The 15,269-nt window shown below is 45.0% G+C and overlaps 1 protein-coding gene across 1 annotated transcript in view; it reads right to left on the reverse strand.

Annotated features, from left to right (window-relative positions):
• Nucleotides 1-141: 141 nt before the first annotated feature.
• LOC130130964 (uncharacterized) overlaps nt 142-15,269 on the reverse strand; it is a 30,596-nt gene continuing 15,468 nt past the window's right edge. Inside the window, exons 9-19 of the mRNA XM_056300828.1 lie at nt 14,153-14,425; nt 12,930-13,232; nt 12,452-12,724; nt 12,110-12,361; nt 11,605-11,730; nt 11,451-11,466; nt 11,289-11,359; nt 9,229-9,282; nt 588-677; nt 324-413; nt 142-224 (exon numbers count right to left, since the gene is read on the reverse strand). Coding sequence (XP_056156803.1) covers nt 142-224; nt 324-413; nt 588-677; nt 9,229-9,282; nt 11,289-11,359; nt 11,451-11,466; nt 11,605-11,730; nt 12,110-12,361; nt 12,452-12,724; nt 12,930-13,232; nt 14,153-14,425 — 1,631 coding nt within the window. The remainder of the gene's footprint in view (nt 225-323; nt 414-587; nt 678-9,228; nt 9,283-11,288; nt 11,360-11,450; nt 11,467-11,604; nt 11,731-12,109; nt 12,362-12,451; nt 12,725-12,929; nt 13,233-14,152; nt 14,426-15,269) is intronic.

Below are 15,269 nucleotides of genomic sequence, written 5' to 3' on the forward strand. Positions count from 1 at the left end.
AACTGTTTGCAACCCAGGTTATTTGGCAGTCTAAATTACAGAGGTTCCCTAAATGCTTCATGGGCTGGGTAGAACTAGATTTTCCTACGTCCTTAAACACATCATAGGAAAACTGCGGAAGGTTTTTTTTCTCTCCCTAAGCTACGAGCAGTCTGAAGCTGTGTCCAGTGTGGCTGGAGCCGAATTGACCAGTAAGGTGTTGAAACTAAAAGCTAATGCTGAACCTGGGAGCGACGAACATTGAACCATTTAAGTATCTGTATTGCCACGAAGCGAGTGAGATCCGCTCTTAGCTGCGGAGTAATACAGAGATCCGCTCTTACCTGCGGAGTAATACAGAGATCCGCTCTTAGCTGCGGAGTAATACAGAGATCCGGTCCTAGCTGCGGAGTAACACAGAGATCCGGTCTTACCTGCGGAGTAATACAGAGATTCGCTCTTAGCTGTGGAGTAACTGAGATCCGGTCTTAGCTGCGGAGTAATACAGAGATCTGCTCTTAGCTGCGGAGTAACTGAGATCCGGTCTTAGCTGCGGAGTAATACAGAGATCCGCTCTTAGCTCCGGAGTAACTGAGATTCGCTCTTACCTGCGGAGTAATACAGAGATCCGGTCTTACCTGCGGAGTAATACAGAGATCCGCTCTTAGCTGCGGAGTAATACAGAGATCCGGTCCTAGCTGCGGAGTAACACAGAGATCCGGTCTTAGCTGCGGAGTAATACAGAGATTCGCTCTTAGCTGCGGAGTAACTGAGATCCGGTCTTAGCTGCGGAGTAATACAGAGATCCGGTCTTAGCCGCGGAGTAATACAGAGATCCGGTCTTAGCCGCGGAGTAATACAGAGATCCGCTCTTAGCCGCGGCGTAGCAGTTAGCTTAGCCTGCCCCGCTTCCGCGTCCGGTCAGAGCGCCCTCGGCGCCACCTCTTCGGGCGCAGCACCGGGCAAGGCCGCGGTCCCTGGGCCCACAGCCCAGTAGCCCAAGCTCTGACGTATCCTGGTGAGTTAGCAAGTTAGCATCTGTATTTCATGACGAGCGTTAAAATGTGTATTTCACGTTGCAGCTACGTTGTTAACACCAGCCAGGATGTGCCGTGTCGCTACACAGAGGGAGTGTTGCTGTTTTAATGAGCTAATTAGCCGCCTAGCTCCGGCGGCTAATGGCGGCCTGGAGGCTAAGATGGCGCCGCATTTCTGCCGCAGTAACCTGCTGAAATGCGGGTGATATATGTGTCACTGTGTCTGACTCAGAGTTGCATACATTTTGAGTATTGTGACTCTTGTCCAGTAATCTTTGCTGTTTAATTTTGGTAAACAATAGAAGAGATGAGATGCTTTTCTTAAAGAAAATGTTTGTCGCTTCATTAAGCCCGTGTAAAATTCATAGATAAAGATATTGTAAACTACTAATAAGACACGTTAGCCCCTAGCTAACGGGTGTGACCCCTTTAGCCGAGCGGTTAGTGATGTCACCTTGTGGGGCAGTACACCCCGTATCGAATCCCGCACCGAGCAAGAAAGTAACCGGTTACAATATGATTTGGGACTTTTAGTAACTGTTCTGCACACAAGTGTGCAGGCTGTTTTTTTTTAAATTTTAATTATTATTATTGAGACAAATGTCTTTGGACAGTGGGGAGCTGCTCCACCCGGGGATGTCCGTCGCTGTTGTGGATGTCTTCTTTTCTGGATGTGGATTCCTGGATGCCTTGCCATTCCCAGGAGTGTGGTAGGAATTAACTCAAGGAAACTTACGAAGGAGGATCCAATATATTGTTTTTATTTGCGCTTTTTTAAAAAATTATTGTTATTCGGGCCTGAAACTAAAAAGCTGCAGCCGAGAACTATAAAAAAAACACAACTTATCTAACTATAAAACTTTGTTGGCAGTGGCGCCCCCAGACATGTTTCATAGGGGGGGGGGGGCCAAATGGGGCCACTGAAAATCTTGGGGTGGCACACCAAAACCAAAAGCCATGACTGAATTTCGGGAATTCTGTGATGCTGTTGTAGTGTACTGTATAAGCTAGTTGAAAACTGTCAATATGAGAGTTAAGAAAAATATACATTATTGATTTAAATGAACAGCACCTAATGTAAGATATCAGATAGAAGCATATTCTGCATAATCAGAAGCATATTCTGCATATGCGACTCGTGGCTGGGGGGGGCCAGCGGGGGGCCAGGGATAGTATCAGGGTGGCCGTGGCCACCCCTGGCCACCCCTTGGGGGCGCCACTGTTTGTTGGAACTGGAAAAGACTGTTAAATGACTGAAAATTAAAGGGCTACGAAAAGGGGAATTCTGTGACCAATAAGAACTCATGTTAAACTGACGGGTTCATACATATTTCCACATTTCTTCTTAAGTTGTGTAAGTGTGTGTTCTTTGTGGGTTGGAGGTCTGATTACTCTCATGAAGAGTTGCTACAGCCAACATATGAACCTAGTGACAGTTGAAACCCAGAACTGTTAGATTTTGAGCCTAAGAAATTACAATAATGCAGACACGGATACTACAGATCTTCCTCTGTTCAAAGTCAGCAGCGCAGACCCCTCTGTTCTGCACACTACAGGTTAGACCAAGTGTTACATGTTCAACTTCATACCAACTCCTTTCGTGAGTCATTCAAGGAATACCGCTCCCCGAACCTAGGTCGATGTTAGCGTCTCTATTTAGGCTACTGCTGTCATTTGGCTGCAGACTAGCGGCGCTACATATATATTATTAATATTATTATTACTGTTATTATTATATCAACACCATTGATGGTTTCCGAAAAAAAATGCTATATATATATATATATATATATATATATATATATATATATATATATATATATAAAACTCAGATATGCATTTGGTGTCATATAAAGGAAAATGAAACAATGTAATTAGGAATGTTTGTAGATAAGTAAAACTTCATCAACTCTTCATCATCCCGTATTGCTTGATGATCAGTCCTTTGTACTTCTTGAACTGTGTAACGTTGGCGCTGTGTTTGAGTTCCATGCTCACGCTGTTCCACAACGTCACCCCACAGGTTGAAACGCCCATGCTCTTCAAAGTTGTGCCAACACACAGTTAATTTCCCTCTCAGTTTAGACTCCCCTTCTCTATCTGAGAAGACTTTTGCGTATTACTCAGTCGTAGATTGTTTCTTTGAACATTATTTGTGCTGTGTTAAATTCTACTAAATCCCTCAACTTCAAGGCACTTGACTTTAAAAGCAGCTTGTTGGTGTGTTCACGATATCCTACATTGTTAACTACCCTTATGGCTCTTTTTTGTAGTACACATAATGGTTGTAGGTTGGTGTTGTAGGTGTTACCCCATGCCTCCACACAGTAGATCAGATATGGTAAAATAAATGAACAATAGGGTGCAGTGATTTATGATCCAGAAAGTGTCTTGCTTGTCTCATGACTGCAGTGCTTCTTGCCAGCTGTTATGTGAGATTTCCAGCAGATTTTGTGGTCTAGTATCACACCTAGATTTTTATTTTCATATGCTCGTTCTAGTTGGACATTGTCAATCACTACTTTTACTTTGGTATTTATTAAGTGATTTCCCAACAAAATGAACTTTGTTTTGTCCAGATTTAAGGATAGTTTGATTTGCTCAAACCACTGTTTTAATTTTTCCATTTCTATTGTGGTCACCTCCAAAAGCTGCTGTAAATTCTCACTGGAACAAAACATATTCATGTCATCTGCAAACAGAACAAATTTCCATATTGTTGATATCTTGCATATATAATTTAAGTACAGAATTAACAGTTTTGGACCTAAAACCGACCCCTGGGGTACACCACAAGTAATATCCATGCATGACGGTTTATGTTCACCTATCTTTACAAACTGCTGCCGGTTACTTAAATAGCTTCTTATTCTGCACCACCCCTCCGATACCACACCTTTCCAACTTATCTATTCATCTGTTGTGGTCAATTGTGCCAAAGCCTTTTTTTTTTTTAGATCTATAAATATTTCCACAGCAAACTTTTTTTTGGTCTATGCAGTTATTTCTTAATGAATTAAGTGAGCTCCAGAGATGTGGATCTGTTTGGTCAAAGCCCGTACTGGCTATCGGTCAGCAGATTGTGCTTCTCAATGAATTTGTCAAGTCTAGCAGCAAATAGTTTGTCTAGTATTTTGGAGAATTGTGACAATAATGACATGGGTCTGTAGTTTGTAAATTGGTGTCTCTCTGCGGTTTTATATAGGGGTATATCTTTTGTTATTTTCATTTTCCAAAACTTATACCCCTGTATAAAACTGGATAGACACCAATTTACAAACTACAGACCGATTTCATTATTGCCTCATTCATCTGGTCTATTTTCTAATGGACCTGAGACGGCTTTGGCTACATACACTTCTAGAAAGTAATTAGGGGGCCTGTTTGAAATCGGCCCAAGACCCATCTGTGGTCCTGACACTTTGAAAAACACTGATTTACACAGTTTGCAATGAAAATATTTTCTGAGGCAAACTGTATTTGAAGACACGGCCAGATGAGTCTTGTGGGTTTACTGAATGCACATCATTTGGATCTTCTCAGTAAAGTCAGTTTTATGGACAGCGTGCTTCTTCTTGCGAGACCAACTGTTCTGTGATAAGTTAACAGACTGATTCGTGGATTGTGAACAATGTTGAAGACATAGAGGAAGAAAAGTCTCGGACTGCAGAAAGCTTGTTAAAGAAATCAAACATTTACTGCTGCACTGACTGTTAAAGTGCTTCCCCCAAGCTGTTAGAAATTGAAAATGACACAGTTTTTACTTCACGGAGGAAAACACAAGACATGTTAATACACATAACACAATGAAATTCACTTTACTGCAATACACAAGAAAAAGATATTCCATCTCTAAACTTTACAACTTAATACTACATAAATGTTATGCTAAGCTCAAGACCGGACAGAATACAGTCGCCTTACATGACGCCTTAAAAACGGCTTCCCGCTGCCGTGTCTTGGAACAACATGGAGCTCAATTCAAAATCAGATCATCCTTTCACAATTCAGTCCACATGACCGTTCTCTATGTGTGTGTGTGTGTGAGAGAGAGAGAGAGAGCGAGAGAGTAGGAGAGACAGAGAGAGAGTAGGCGAGAGAGAGACTTACTATATGGGGCATCCAGGTAGCATAATGGTCTATTCCCTTGCCTAACAACACGGGGATCACCGGTTTGAATCCCTGTGTTACCTCCGGCTTGGTCGGGCATCCCTACAGACACAATTGGCCGTGTCTGTGGGCGGGAAGCCAGATGTGGGTATGTATCCTGGTCGCTGCACTAGCGCCTCCTCTGGTTGAGGCGCCTGTTCGGAGGGGAGGGGAAACTGGGGGGAATAGCGTGATTCTCCCATGTGCTACGTCCCCCTGGTGAAACTCCTCGCTGTCAGGTGAGAAGAAGAGGCTGGTGACTCCACATGTATGGGAGGAGGCATGTGGTAGTCTGCAGCCCTCCCCGGATCAGCAGAGGGGGCGGAGCAGCGACCGGGACGGCTCGGAAGAGTGGGGTAATTGGCCAAAAAAAAGACATATATATATATACACTCACCGGCCACTTTATTAGGCACACCTGTCCAACTGCTCGTTAACGCAAATTTCTAATCAGCCAATCACATGGCAGCAACTCAATGCATTTAGGCATGTAGACATGGTCAAGACGATCTGCTGCAGTTCAAACCGAGCATCAGAATGGGGAAGAAAGGTGATTTAAGTGACTTTGAATGTGGCATGGTTGTTGGTGCCAGACGGGCTGGTCTGAGTATTTCAGAAACTGCTGATCTACTGGGATTTTCACGCACAACCATCTCTAGGGTTTACAGAGAATGGTCCGAAAAAGAGAAAATATCCGGTGAGCGGCAGTTCTGTGGGCGAAAATGCCTTGTTGATGCCAGAGGTCAGAGGAGAATGGCCAGACTGGTTCGAGCTAACAGAAAGGCAACAGTAACTCAAATAACCACTCATTACAACCGAGGTATGCAGAAGAGCATCTCTGAACGCACAACACGTCGAACCTTGAGGCACTCCTGTCAGCTAAGAACAGGAAACTGAGGCTACAATTCGCACAGGCTCACCAAAATTGGACAAAAGAAGATTGGAAAAACGTTGTCTGGTCTGATGAGTCTCGATTTCTGCTGCAACATTCGGATGGTAGGGTCAGAATTTGGCGTCAACAACATGAAAGCATGGATCCATCCTGCCTTGTATCAACGGTTCAGGCTGGTGGTGGTGGTGTAATGGTGTGGGGGATATTTTCTTGGCACACTTTGGGCCCCTTAGTACCAATTGAGCATCATGTCAACGCCACAGCCTACCTGAGTATTGTTGCTGACCATGTCCATCCCTTTATGACCACAGCGTTCCCATCTTCTGAGGCTACTTCCAGCAGGATAATGCGCCATGTCATAAAGCTCAAATAATCTCAGACTGGTTTCTTGAACATGACAATGAGTTCACTGTACTCAAATGGCCTCCACAGTCACCAGATCTCAATCCAATAGAGCACCTTTGGGATGTTGTGGACCGGGAGATTCGCATCATGGATGTGCAGCCGACAAATCTGCAGCAACTGCGTGATGCTATCATGTCAATATGGACCAAACTTTCTGAGGAATGTTTCCAGTACCTTGTTGAATCTATGCCACGAAGGATTAAGGCAGTTCTGAAGGCAAAAGGGGGTCCAACCCGGTACTAGCAAGGTGTACCTAATAAAGTGGCCAGTGAGTGTATATATATATATATATATAGGATGCCCCCATAGTCATGGATTGGGTGGTGCATTAACTTGTAGATCAGGAAGTCACTTGATTTGAAAGGGACGCAGCCTTGTGTGTCACATGTAAATGCTTCTTACATCAGCAGTGATGTGATACATGCCACAGAGCATTTAGTATTAGAGAACATTAGAGAACAGAGCTGAGCAAACTGTAGAAAAGCCATTGTACTGTAATAATACCAATGTATAATCAGCCTAATCCACTGTGCTGCATTGACATAAGACTGTGAATAACAGTAACCAAAAAACAAACAAGAACGTTTGACTCTTGTTGTGTCCAACATCCAACATCCCTCTATGGACCTGCAACAAAACCACAACAGGAAACAATGAACCACAGACACATACTGTCATTGATCCCCCCCCCTTTTCTCCCCAACTGTACCAAGCCAATTACCCCACTCTTCCGAGCCATCCCGGTCTGTGCTCCACCCCCTCTGCTGATCCAGGGAAGGCTGCAGACTACCACATGCCTCCTCTGATACACGTGGAGTCACCAGCTGCTTCTTCTCACCTGACAGTGAGGAGTTTCACCAGGGGGATGTAGCACGTGGGAGGATCACGCTATTCCCCCCAATCCCCCCCCCCAAACAGGAGCCCTGGCCGACCAGGGGAGGCGCTAATACAGCGACCAGGACACATACCCACATCCGGCTTCCCACCTGCAGACACAGCTAATTGTGTCTGTAGGGATGCCCGACCAAGCCGGAGGTAACACGGGGATTCGAACCGGCGATCCCCGTGTTGGTAGGCAACGGAATATACTGCTATGCTACCCGGGCACTTGAAAAGTTTTGAAAAAATAATATGCATGAGGGAAAAAAATCATCCAAAGCAGCTTCGGTTTGTCGATCAGATGAATAACAAACTGAAGGAAACCTTCCCAGGTGTGTCTGCGTGAACACTTCCTCAGCGTCTTTGTCAACTCAGTGCATCGGTGTCAGAATGTGTTTCCGCTCCCACATCCTTAGCCTGAGATCTGTTGACATGACCACTGAATTTGACAGGAATGACGCTGTCTTTTTGCCATAAATAGTGTTTGAAGCACTGCAAGAAGGAACTACAAAAACCAACACACCCAGCTGACTCACATTTTCTGAGGAGCCACAAATTTACACAGATCCCCAGCACACAAGGTTATGGAAAATAGATGTCACTGTATTGCCAGTTAACTGGTGGTTTAGAATGGAAGGTAAGGGGCGTCCAGGTGATGTGGCGGTCTATTCCGTTGCCTACCAGCACGGGGATCGCCGGTTCGAATCCCCGTGTTACCTACGGCTTGGTCAGGCATCTCTACAGACACAATTGGCCGTGTCTGTGGGTGGGAAGCCGGGTTGGGTATGTGTCCTGGTCGTTGTACTAGCGCCTCCTCTGGTCGGTTGGGGCGCCTGTTCAGGGGAGGGGGAACTGGGTGGAATAGCGTGATCCTCCCACGCGCTACGTCCCCCTGGTGAAACTCCTCACTGTCAGGTGAAAAGAAGCGCCTGGCAACTCCACATGTATCGGAGGAGACGTAGTAGTTGCAGCCCTTCCCGGTCGGCAGAGGGGGTGGAGCAGCGACCGGGACGGCTCGGATGAGTGGGGTAATTGGCCAGGTACAATTGGGAGAAAAAGGAGGGGGAAAAAATAAAATAAAATGTAGTTAAGCTCTTGGCCTTGTGATGGCCTGGCGGCCTGTCCAGGGTGTCTCCCCACCCGCCGCCCAGTGACTGCTGAGATAGGCTCCAGCATCCCCACGACCCTGACAGCAGGATAAGCGGTTTGGATGATGGATGGATGGAAGTTAAGCTCTCTCCACTTAAGCAAACACACTTGTGGTAGGAGGTGATGAAAACGGAGGGGGGGGGCAGTTGGATGAACAGAGTATGAGCGGTTATACTACGTCTTAACATCGGCTAGACGCTACAAATAAAATTTCTGCTTTACTTCACACATATGAGAGGTGTTAGGTGGTGCCAGCACCTACACGAGGCTGTGTGAAAGACGGGACCAGAGTCCTTCCACAAGGTCTTCAGTGCCGTTCTTAAGACTTACCGGACACTTCTGAAACCATTTTAACATCTCGGTAACGCTGGGCGGCTGTCCTCCTAGCCCAGCCAAACAAATTTCAAACGTGACCCAACAAATGTAACGGCATCCTGACACAGGAGTACGTTACTGTGGTTGGTAATGACGGCTCAATGCGTTTACAGGAAAACGTTTATTCAAATTAGTCGCTGCCCATATGGTCGGGGCAGTTTGGGAGTGAGCGACGGTACCTGGGGTTAAAGCTGTGTTCATATCAGTCCTCGTCTGGTTCAGCAGACGTCCCTGGTGTGAAAAAGAAAAATTCTTCTCTTTTAGTTGCATTTGTTATGGGTCACTTTACTAGGCTGGTTTGATGCAGGCGTGTAGCTGTTTGTGAGTGAAGAGGTCCGATTTGTTGTGTTTCGGTGCACTCACCCGCCTCCGTCTCGTCGACCTTTCTGAGTTCAATCAGGGAAGATGTGACGTCCTCTGGGGACCCAAGGATAAACAATTGTAAGAAACAACCATCATGGCAAAATGTTGACTTATTTCTTCTCAAAACATTATTAGTTATACGTATATCAGCTGAATTTTTTTATTATTATTTTAGGAATGTTACAATTAATTTGCATGTGTAAAAAGAAAATATTGTAACGTGCATGGATAAGTAGACACGTTGGCTAACGGGTCGCACCCTTTAGTCGAGCGGTTAGTGATGTCTCCCGCAGCGCGGGAAGTACGGGTTCGCGTCCCGGCTGCGGCAGTTCCTGTGGTTGCCCCCCGAATTCGCTACAATATATACCTGAGGACCCAACTTGTATCTCTAGATCACTGGATTCAAAGTCCAGAGTGCTACCATTCCATTGTGGAACAAACGCAGTCTAACAGACCAGGTAAGATGTGATATTACCAATCCCGACAAAGTGATTTTTGTTTCTCTCTTTATGTGGAAATCCAAAACTTATGCGATAGAGTCCAGCAATGGAACGAATTAGAAGCTGATCACAAGGAACCTGTGTCCCCCACGTGATCGAACACGCATGCAGACGAGGACGCACAATTACAATACAAAGGCGCAAGGGATATTTCCCTCATCACTTAAGCAGCGTGTCCCGATTTGACCTCAAAGGGAAATATCCAGTGCCTCCAAGATTTCGCGATCGCAACATCCATCCATCCATTATCCGAACCGCTTGTCCTGCTCTCAGGGTCGCGGGGATGCTGGAGCCTATCCCAGCAGTCACTGGGCGGCAGGCGGGGAGACACCCTGGACAGGCCGCCAGGCCATCACACAGGGCCAACACACACACACACACATTCATACCTAGGGACAATTTAGTAATGCCGAGTCACTTGAACTCCATGTCTTTGGACTGTGGGAGGAAACCGGAGCACCCAGAGGAAACCCACGCAGACACGGGGAGAACATGCAAACTCCACACAAAGGACGACCTGGGATGACCCCCAAGGTTGGACTACTCCGGGACTGCGATCGCAACAATGAACGCAAATTCAGCCAATCCCCATGAATTCTGCGCGACCTTGCAATGTTGTCCAATCACCCAACTTTTCCGCAAATTTGACCAATCATCGTAGGTTCCCGCAAGTTTCACCAATCATAGCAATCCCCCGCGCAAACCATTGAGCCATACGTCACCAGACTCACTCCTGTGTTTCAGGTTGTGAAGATGAGGACATGTGCGCCACGAACATCTCACATTTACCAACTAAAATGACTGCCAAAGACCATGCAGGGCAATTCCCTGATGTTTTGCACAAAAGCGGCGGTAAACTGTTTTGCACCACGTGCAACGCTGTGGTGGAACCCAAACGAAAATCATCGATTGAGAAGCACTTTTCTACCACAAAACCCACCCGTTGAATGGCTGAAATACGTGGACAACAGACAAGACAATTCACCATGACAGAGGTTGTTGCATCCAGATCTATTGCAAGCACGGAAAGAATTTAGGTGAGTTAGTTTCAATATGCATGGTTAGTGGCGCGGTTCTGTGCACTTTAACGTTTAAGCCTGTTTGCTGCTTTGTGGCAGTCCCCCTAGGTGCACTTCTTCATTTACAAATAAAGCATATTTTGTTAGAATTTTTGTAACCCTGAGCCTTTTTTTCTTTTTGGTAAGGTTACTTATAACGCTCAGAACAGTGCGGTTTTATTCTCACTTGAACAAGTTGCCTTTTTAATGAATTTTACTCAGACTGTTGTGCACCAAAATCACCAGTGTCACAAATTACACATCTACTTCAGTGGGCTTTACAGCAACACATCCTGTCAGCTAACTAACAAGTCAACAATTTGCACAATTATTGATCAGTTAACTCATTCAACGAAGCAAAACTTACAGGTCGTGACTTTGGACTCAAGTTCTCTTTCAAAGCCTGTGACTAGAAGTGACCAGTTAAAATGGTTTAATATAAACCATTGCGTAAAGAATGGTGGTGACGGGGGACTACTCAGAAGATAGGAGCAACCATTACCTGGATCCTGGTTCTGGTTGGTTGTTCGTTCTGTAGTTAAGCTCTGAAAGGTTCCTTCGGTCTGGATGTGCCTTTTAGAAAAATAATAACTGGTTTAGTGTCGTAAGAGTGGAAATTTGCCCCTTTCAAGTTTACAGTTACAAAGGAAGTTACTCTACTTACCTGTCCGAGTTTGGACCTGTAAAAAGAGACAAAATACTATGTTGAAGCATATGCTGCTTTCCAAATTGTTCCTATTCCTTACAGTTTGCTGACCTCATGGAATTTTGATATAATCAGCTGGGAATAGTTAAATTTATCTGAGAGAAAGTCTCACCCTTGGAATTGTTGCAGGAAGAGAGCAGGAGGGTCATCGTCATCGATAGAACTGCAACAACCAGGCCAACAGCCAACCACATAAGAAAGGAGTGGAAGCCACTTTGCTGTTTCTGAGGCCTGGACACTGGTGTAGAGAGATATTAATAAACCATTATTGACTAAGAAAAAAAACATCTGTATAGTCATTGACACAGAACAGTGACTTATTTTAGCATCAATAACTCACGTAACAAAAATTACTCAAAAATACAAAGGAGCAGTAGATAAAATGAAGCTTTATAGTGAAACATGGGGATTCTGAACTTCCTCTCAGATTTTGTTGATTTAAACATTCTGATGTTGGACAGACATTGATCAGTTATTTGCAGATACCAAAATTGGGACAAACGGGTAGTAACTATCTGCAGTATCATGCTTTTATTCACTTTTTTACTAAAGTGTTTTTTCATCAAAGTACATTTTCACTTCTACATGCTTTTATAGAACTGTTTTCATAGACTCACGTCTTACTGCCATCCAACTCTGAGGTGAATCAGTTCCATTACATTTACACTTGTAGAATCCCTCATCCAACACTGATAAAGCGGGGATGACCATCCCCGCTGTATCATCATTGGTTCCTTTATGAATTAGTTTGTTGTCTCGGTAGAAATCCACCTTTGAAAGACAATGACTTGTTCTGTGTTTGCAGACAAGAGTCAAAGAATCTCCTTCCCTCACAGGATGAACAGGGCTCAACAGGATTACATCACTATCTGTGAAATGATCAAAATAATTAGAAGAGGATAATCATTTATATTACGGTACATAGAGTGACAGCATCTAAATGACATTAGTAAACTTACTGTGAACTGTGATGTTAACTGTGTTGCTGTATTCTCCTGATCCAGACTCGCACCAGTAGACTCCACTGTCAGATGTAGCTAACCTATTGATGGTACATGTGGATCCAGTCGTTAACCTCCCCCAGGATGAACATTGTGACCCGTGTCCTTCCTCAGCGTTACTCCTCACTCTCCACTCAGTAGAATTCCCCTCACAGATCAGTGACACAGACTCGTTGGTAAAATGCTGTGTTGATTTGGAACTTACTGTGACAGAGGCTGAAGAACTACGATCTGGAAAATAACATAATAGGGGTCAATCTGCACACAGAGACAGGGTTTTCTTTTATTTGACAATAATGAAGTGGAAAAAATGGAGATTGAAAGACGTGATCAAGACTGGAGTGTGTGAGTATGAGGGTGACTTGTCGACTCTATGGTTCACATTCATTCACTGGTTAGTTAGTTAGTTAGTCAGTGAGTTGTGAAAAACGCTGACCTCCAGACCAGAGAAATGTAGTTTGACTGTACTCAGTGAAGTAGACTGGGTCTCCTCTTCCAGCTCTACACATGAATCCTTCCATGTGTGGTAGAGCATGAATGGTGAGGGAACTCTCTGCTGTCCCGCTGTTTGTACCGAAGAGGAGTTGAGATGTGTAGGAGCCATCTGATTGGTTGGGAACAGCCTTAAACCAGTAGAACCTCCAGCCTTCATATGATTGCTGAACTGTACAGTTCAGAGTTACTGAGGCTCCAGGACTCGACCATGATGGAGACATTCTCAGCAGAGGTTTGGGTTTGTCTGATGCAAAACACATTTCTCACAGTTTAAACCACTGGTTTTATGAAACTATGTTAAGGTATTAATATAACAGAGTCCTGATCACTATAAACACAATTCTTGGACACTGTTGAAAATGCAATTAAAAAGTTTTAATGAGTGTTTTAATACCGCCTGAAGGACATAGAAGAACTTGTGCAATCATGATTATGATAACAAAATTGTTTATATATACGTAAATAGCACTTATATAAAAAAGTAATGTGCATAAAATGTACAAGAGCCTTGCCAGAGACATTGTGTCAAGGTTTTGTTTTTTTGTTTCTTTGGATCCCCCCCCCCTTTCTCCCCAATTGTATTGGGCCAATTACCCCATTATTCCGAGCCGTCCCGGTCGCTGCTTCGCCCCCTCTGCCGATCCGTGGAGGGCTGCAGACTACCACATGCCTCCTCCGGAACACGTGGAGTCACCAGCCGCTTCTTTTCACCTGACAGTGAGGAGTTTCGCCAGGGGGACGTAGCGCATGGGAGGATCACGCTATCCAACCCCCCCCCCCCGAAATGGTGCCCTGACTGACCAGAGGAGGCGCTAGTGCAGTGACCAGGACACATACCCACATCCGGCTTTCCACCTGCAGACACGGCCAATTGTGTCTGTAGGGATGCCTAACCAAGCCGGAGGTAACACAGGGATTCGAACTGGTGATCCCTGTGTTGGTAGGCAACGAAATACACGTCTACACTACCCAGATGCCCTTGTGTCTAGGTTTTGAGGAAAAGTCTGCCTTCAGTTTAACATATTCCCTTCAAGGAGACCATTACAATTTAAATATGTTGTATGGACATATAAGTGATGGAAACTCGACTGCACTACATTCTGAAGGACGCAACACATAGGTGATGTCAGTATTAGACACAGATACAAACATGATCTGACTTACATGACTGTGACAAATTGAAGGCGTCACTCCATTCTGTTGAAAGGTGTTGATTATTTGTGTTTATGCCCCTGCACTTGTACTCTCCATTGTGATATGAGGTAATGTTACTGATCCTGTATTCAAGTTGGTTTGGAGGTGTGAGGATGGAGTCTGGTCTCCAGTCATACTCCCATCCAGTGCCTCCTCCACTGATCTGACATCTGAGAGTCACAGTCTCTCCTCTGAATATCTGAGACCACCTGGGCTGGCGGATCACTTCAGCTCTCTCTGGAACTGATTGCACCACGAACATTAGATAAGTATTGTAAACTTACAACATAAACAATATTTAGTCATATAGTTGAAAATATTTACTAATAAATAGTGAATAAATATTCATTAAAACATTCACCACCATTTATCCTATGACAATATATGTATTGTGTACAGCAATGTAAACTACTAATAAGACACGTTAGCCCCTAGCTAACGGGTCTGACCCTCTAGTCGAGCGGTTAGTGACGTCGCCTTGTGGTGCAGTACACCCCGTATCGAATCCCGCACCGGGCAAGAAAATAACCGGTTACATTGGTGGCAGCGGTGGGATCCGGAAGTGCGCAGATCCTCAGAAGTCTCTTCGGGGCGCGGGAATAACAAACCGCGAGGGCGCGCTTCCGGGGAGGGTAACGACTGTAAACTACTAATAAGACACGTTAGTCCCTAGTTAACGGGTCTCACCCTTTATTCGAGCGGTTAGTGATGTCGCCTTGTGGTGCAGTACACCCCGTATCGAATCCCGCACCGGGCAAGAAAATAACCGGTTACAGCAATTACACATTATATGTATGTATTTAGCGTCTGACGACGACGCCTCTCCCACATCCAGGTACAACCCTCCAGTTCGATGGGGTTTCTTAAACGCGGGTAAACCCGCTAAAAATAGGCAATTGAGCCATTTCACAATGCCAGCAGACGAGCGTGGCTTTTTTTTTCTTCCGTCTGTAGCGTCATCTTTGACGTCATGACGCCGGAAAACAGGGACGTAAACGGTAGAAAGCGGGGTGTCCGGGGGGTCTATTTCATTGCCTACCATCACGGGGATCGCCGATTCGAATCCCCGTGTTACCTCCGGCTTGGT

Source organism: Lampris incognitus, chromosome 20 (genome assembly GCF_029633865.1).
Source record: "Lampris incognitus isolate fLamInc1 chromosome 20, fLamInc1.hap2, whole genome shotgun sequence".
NCBI classification, from domain to species: Eukaryota; Metazoa; Chordata; class Actinopteri; order Lampriformes; family Lampridae; genus Lampris; species Lampris incognitus.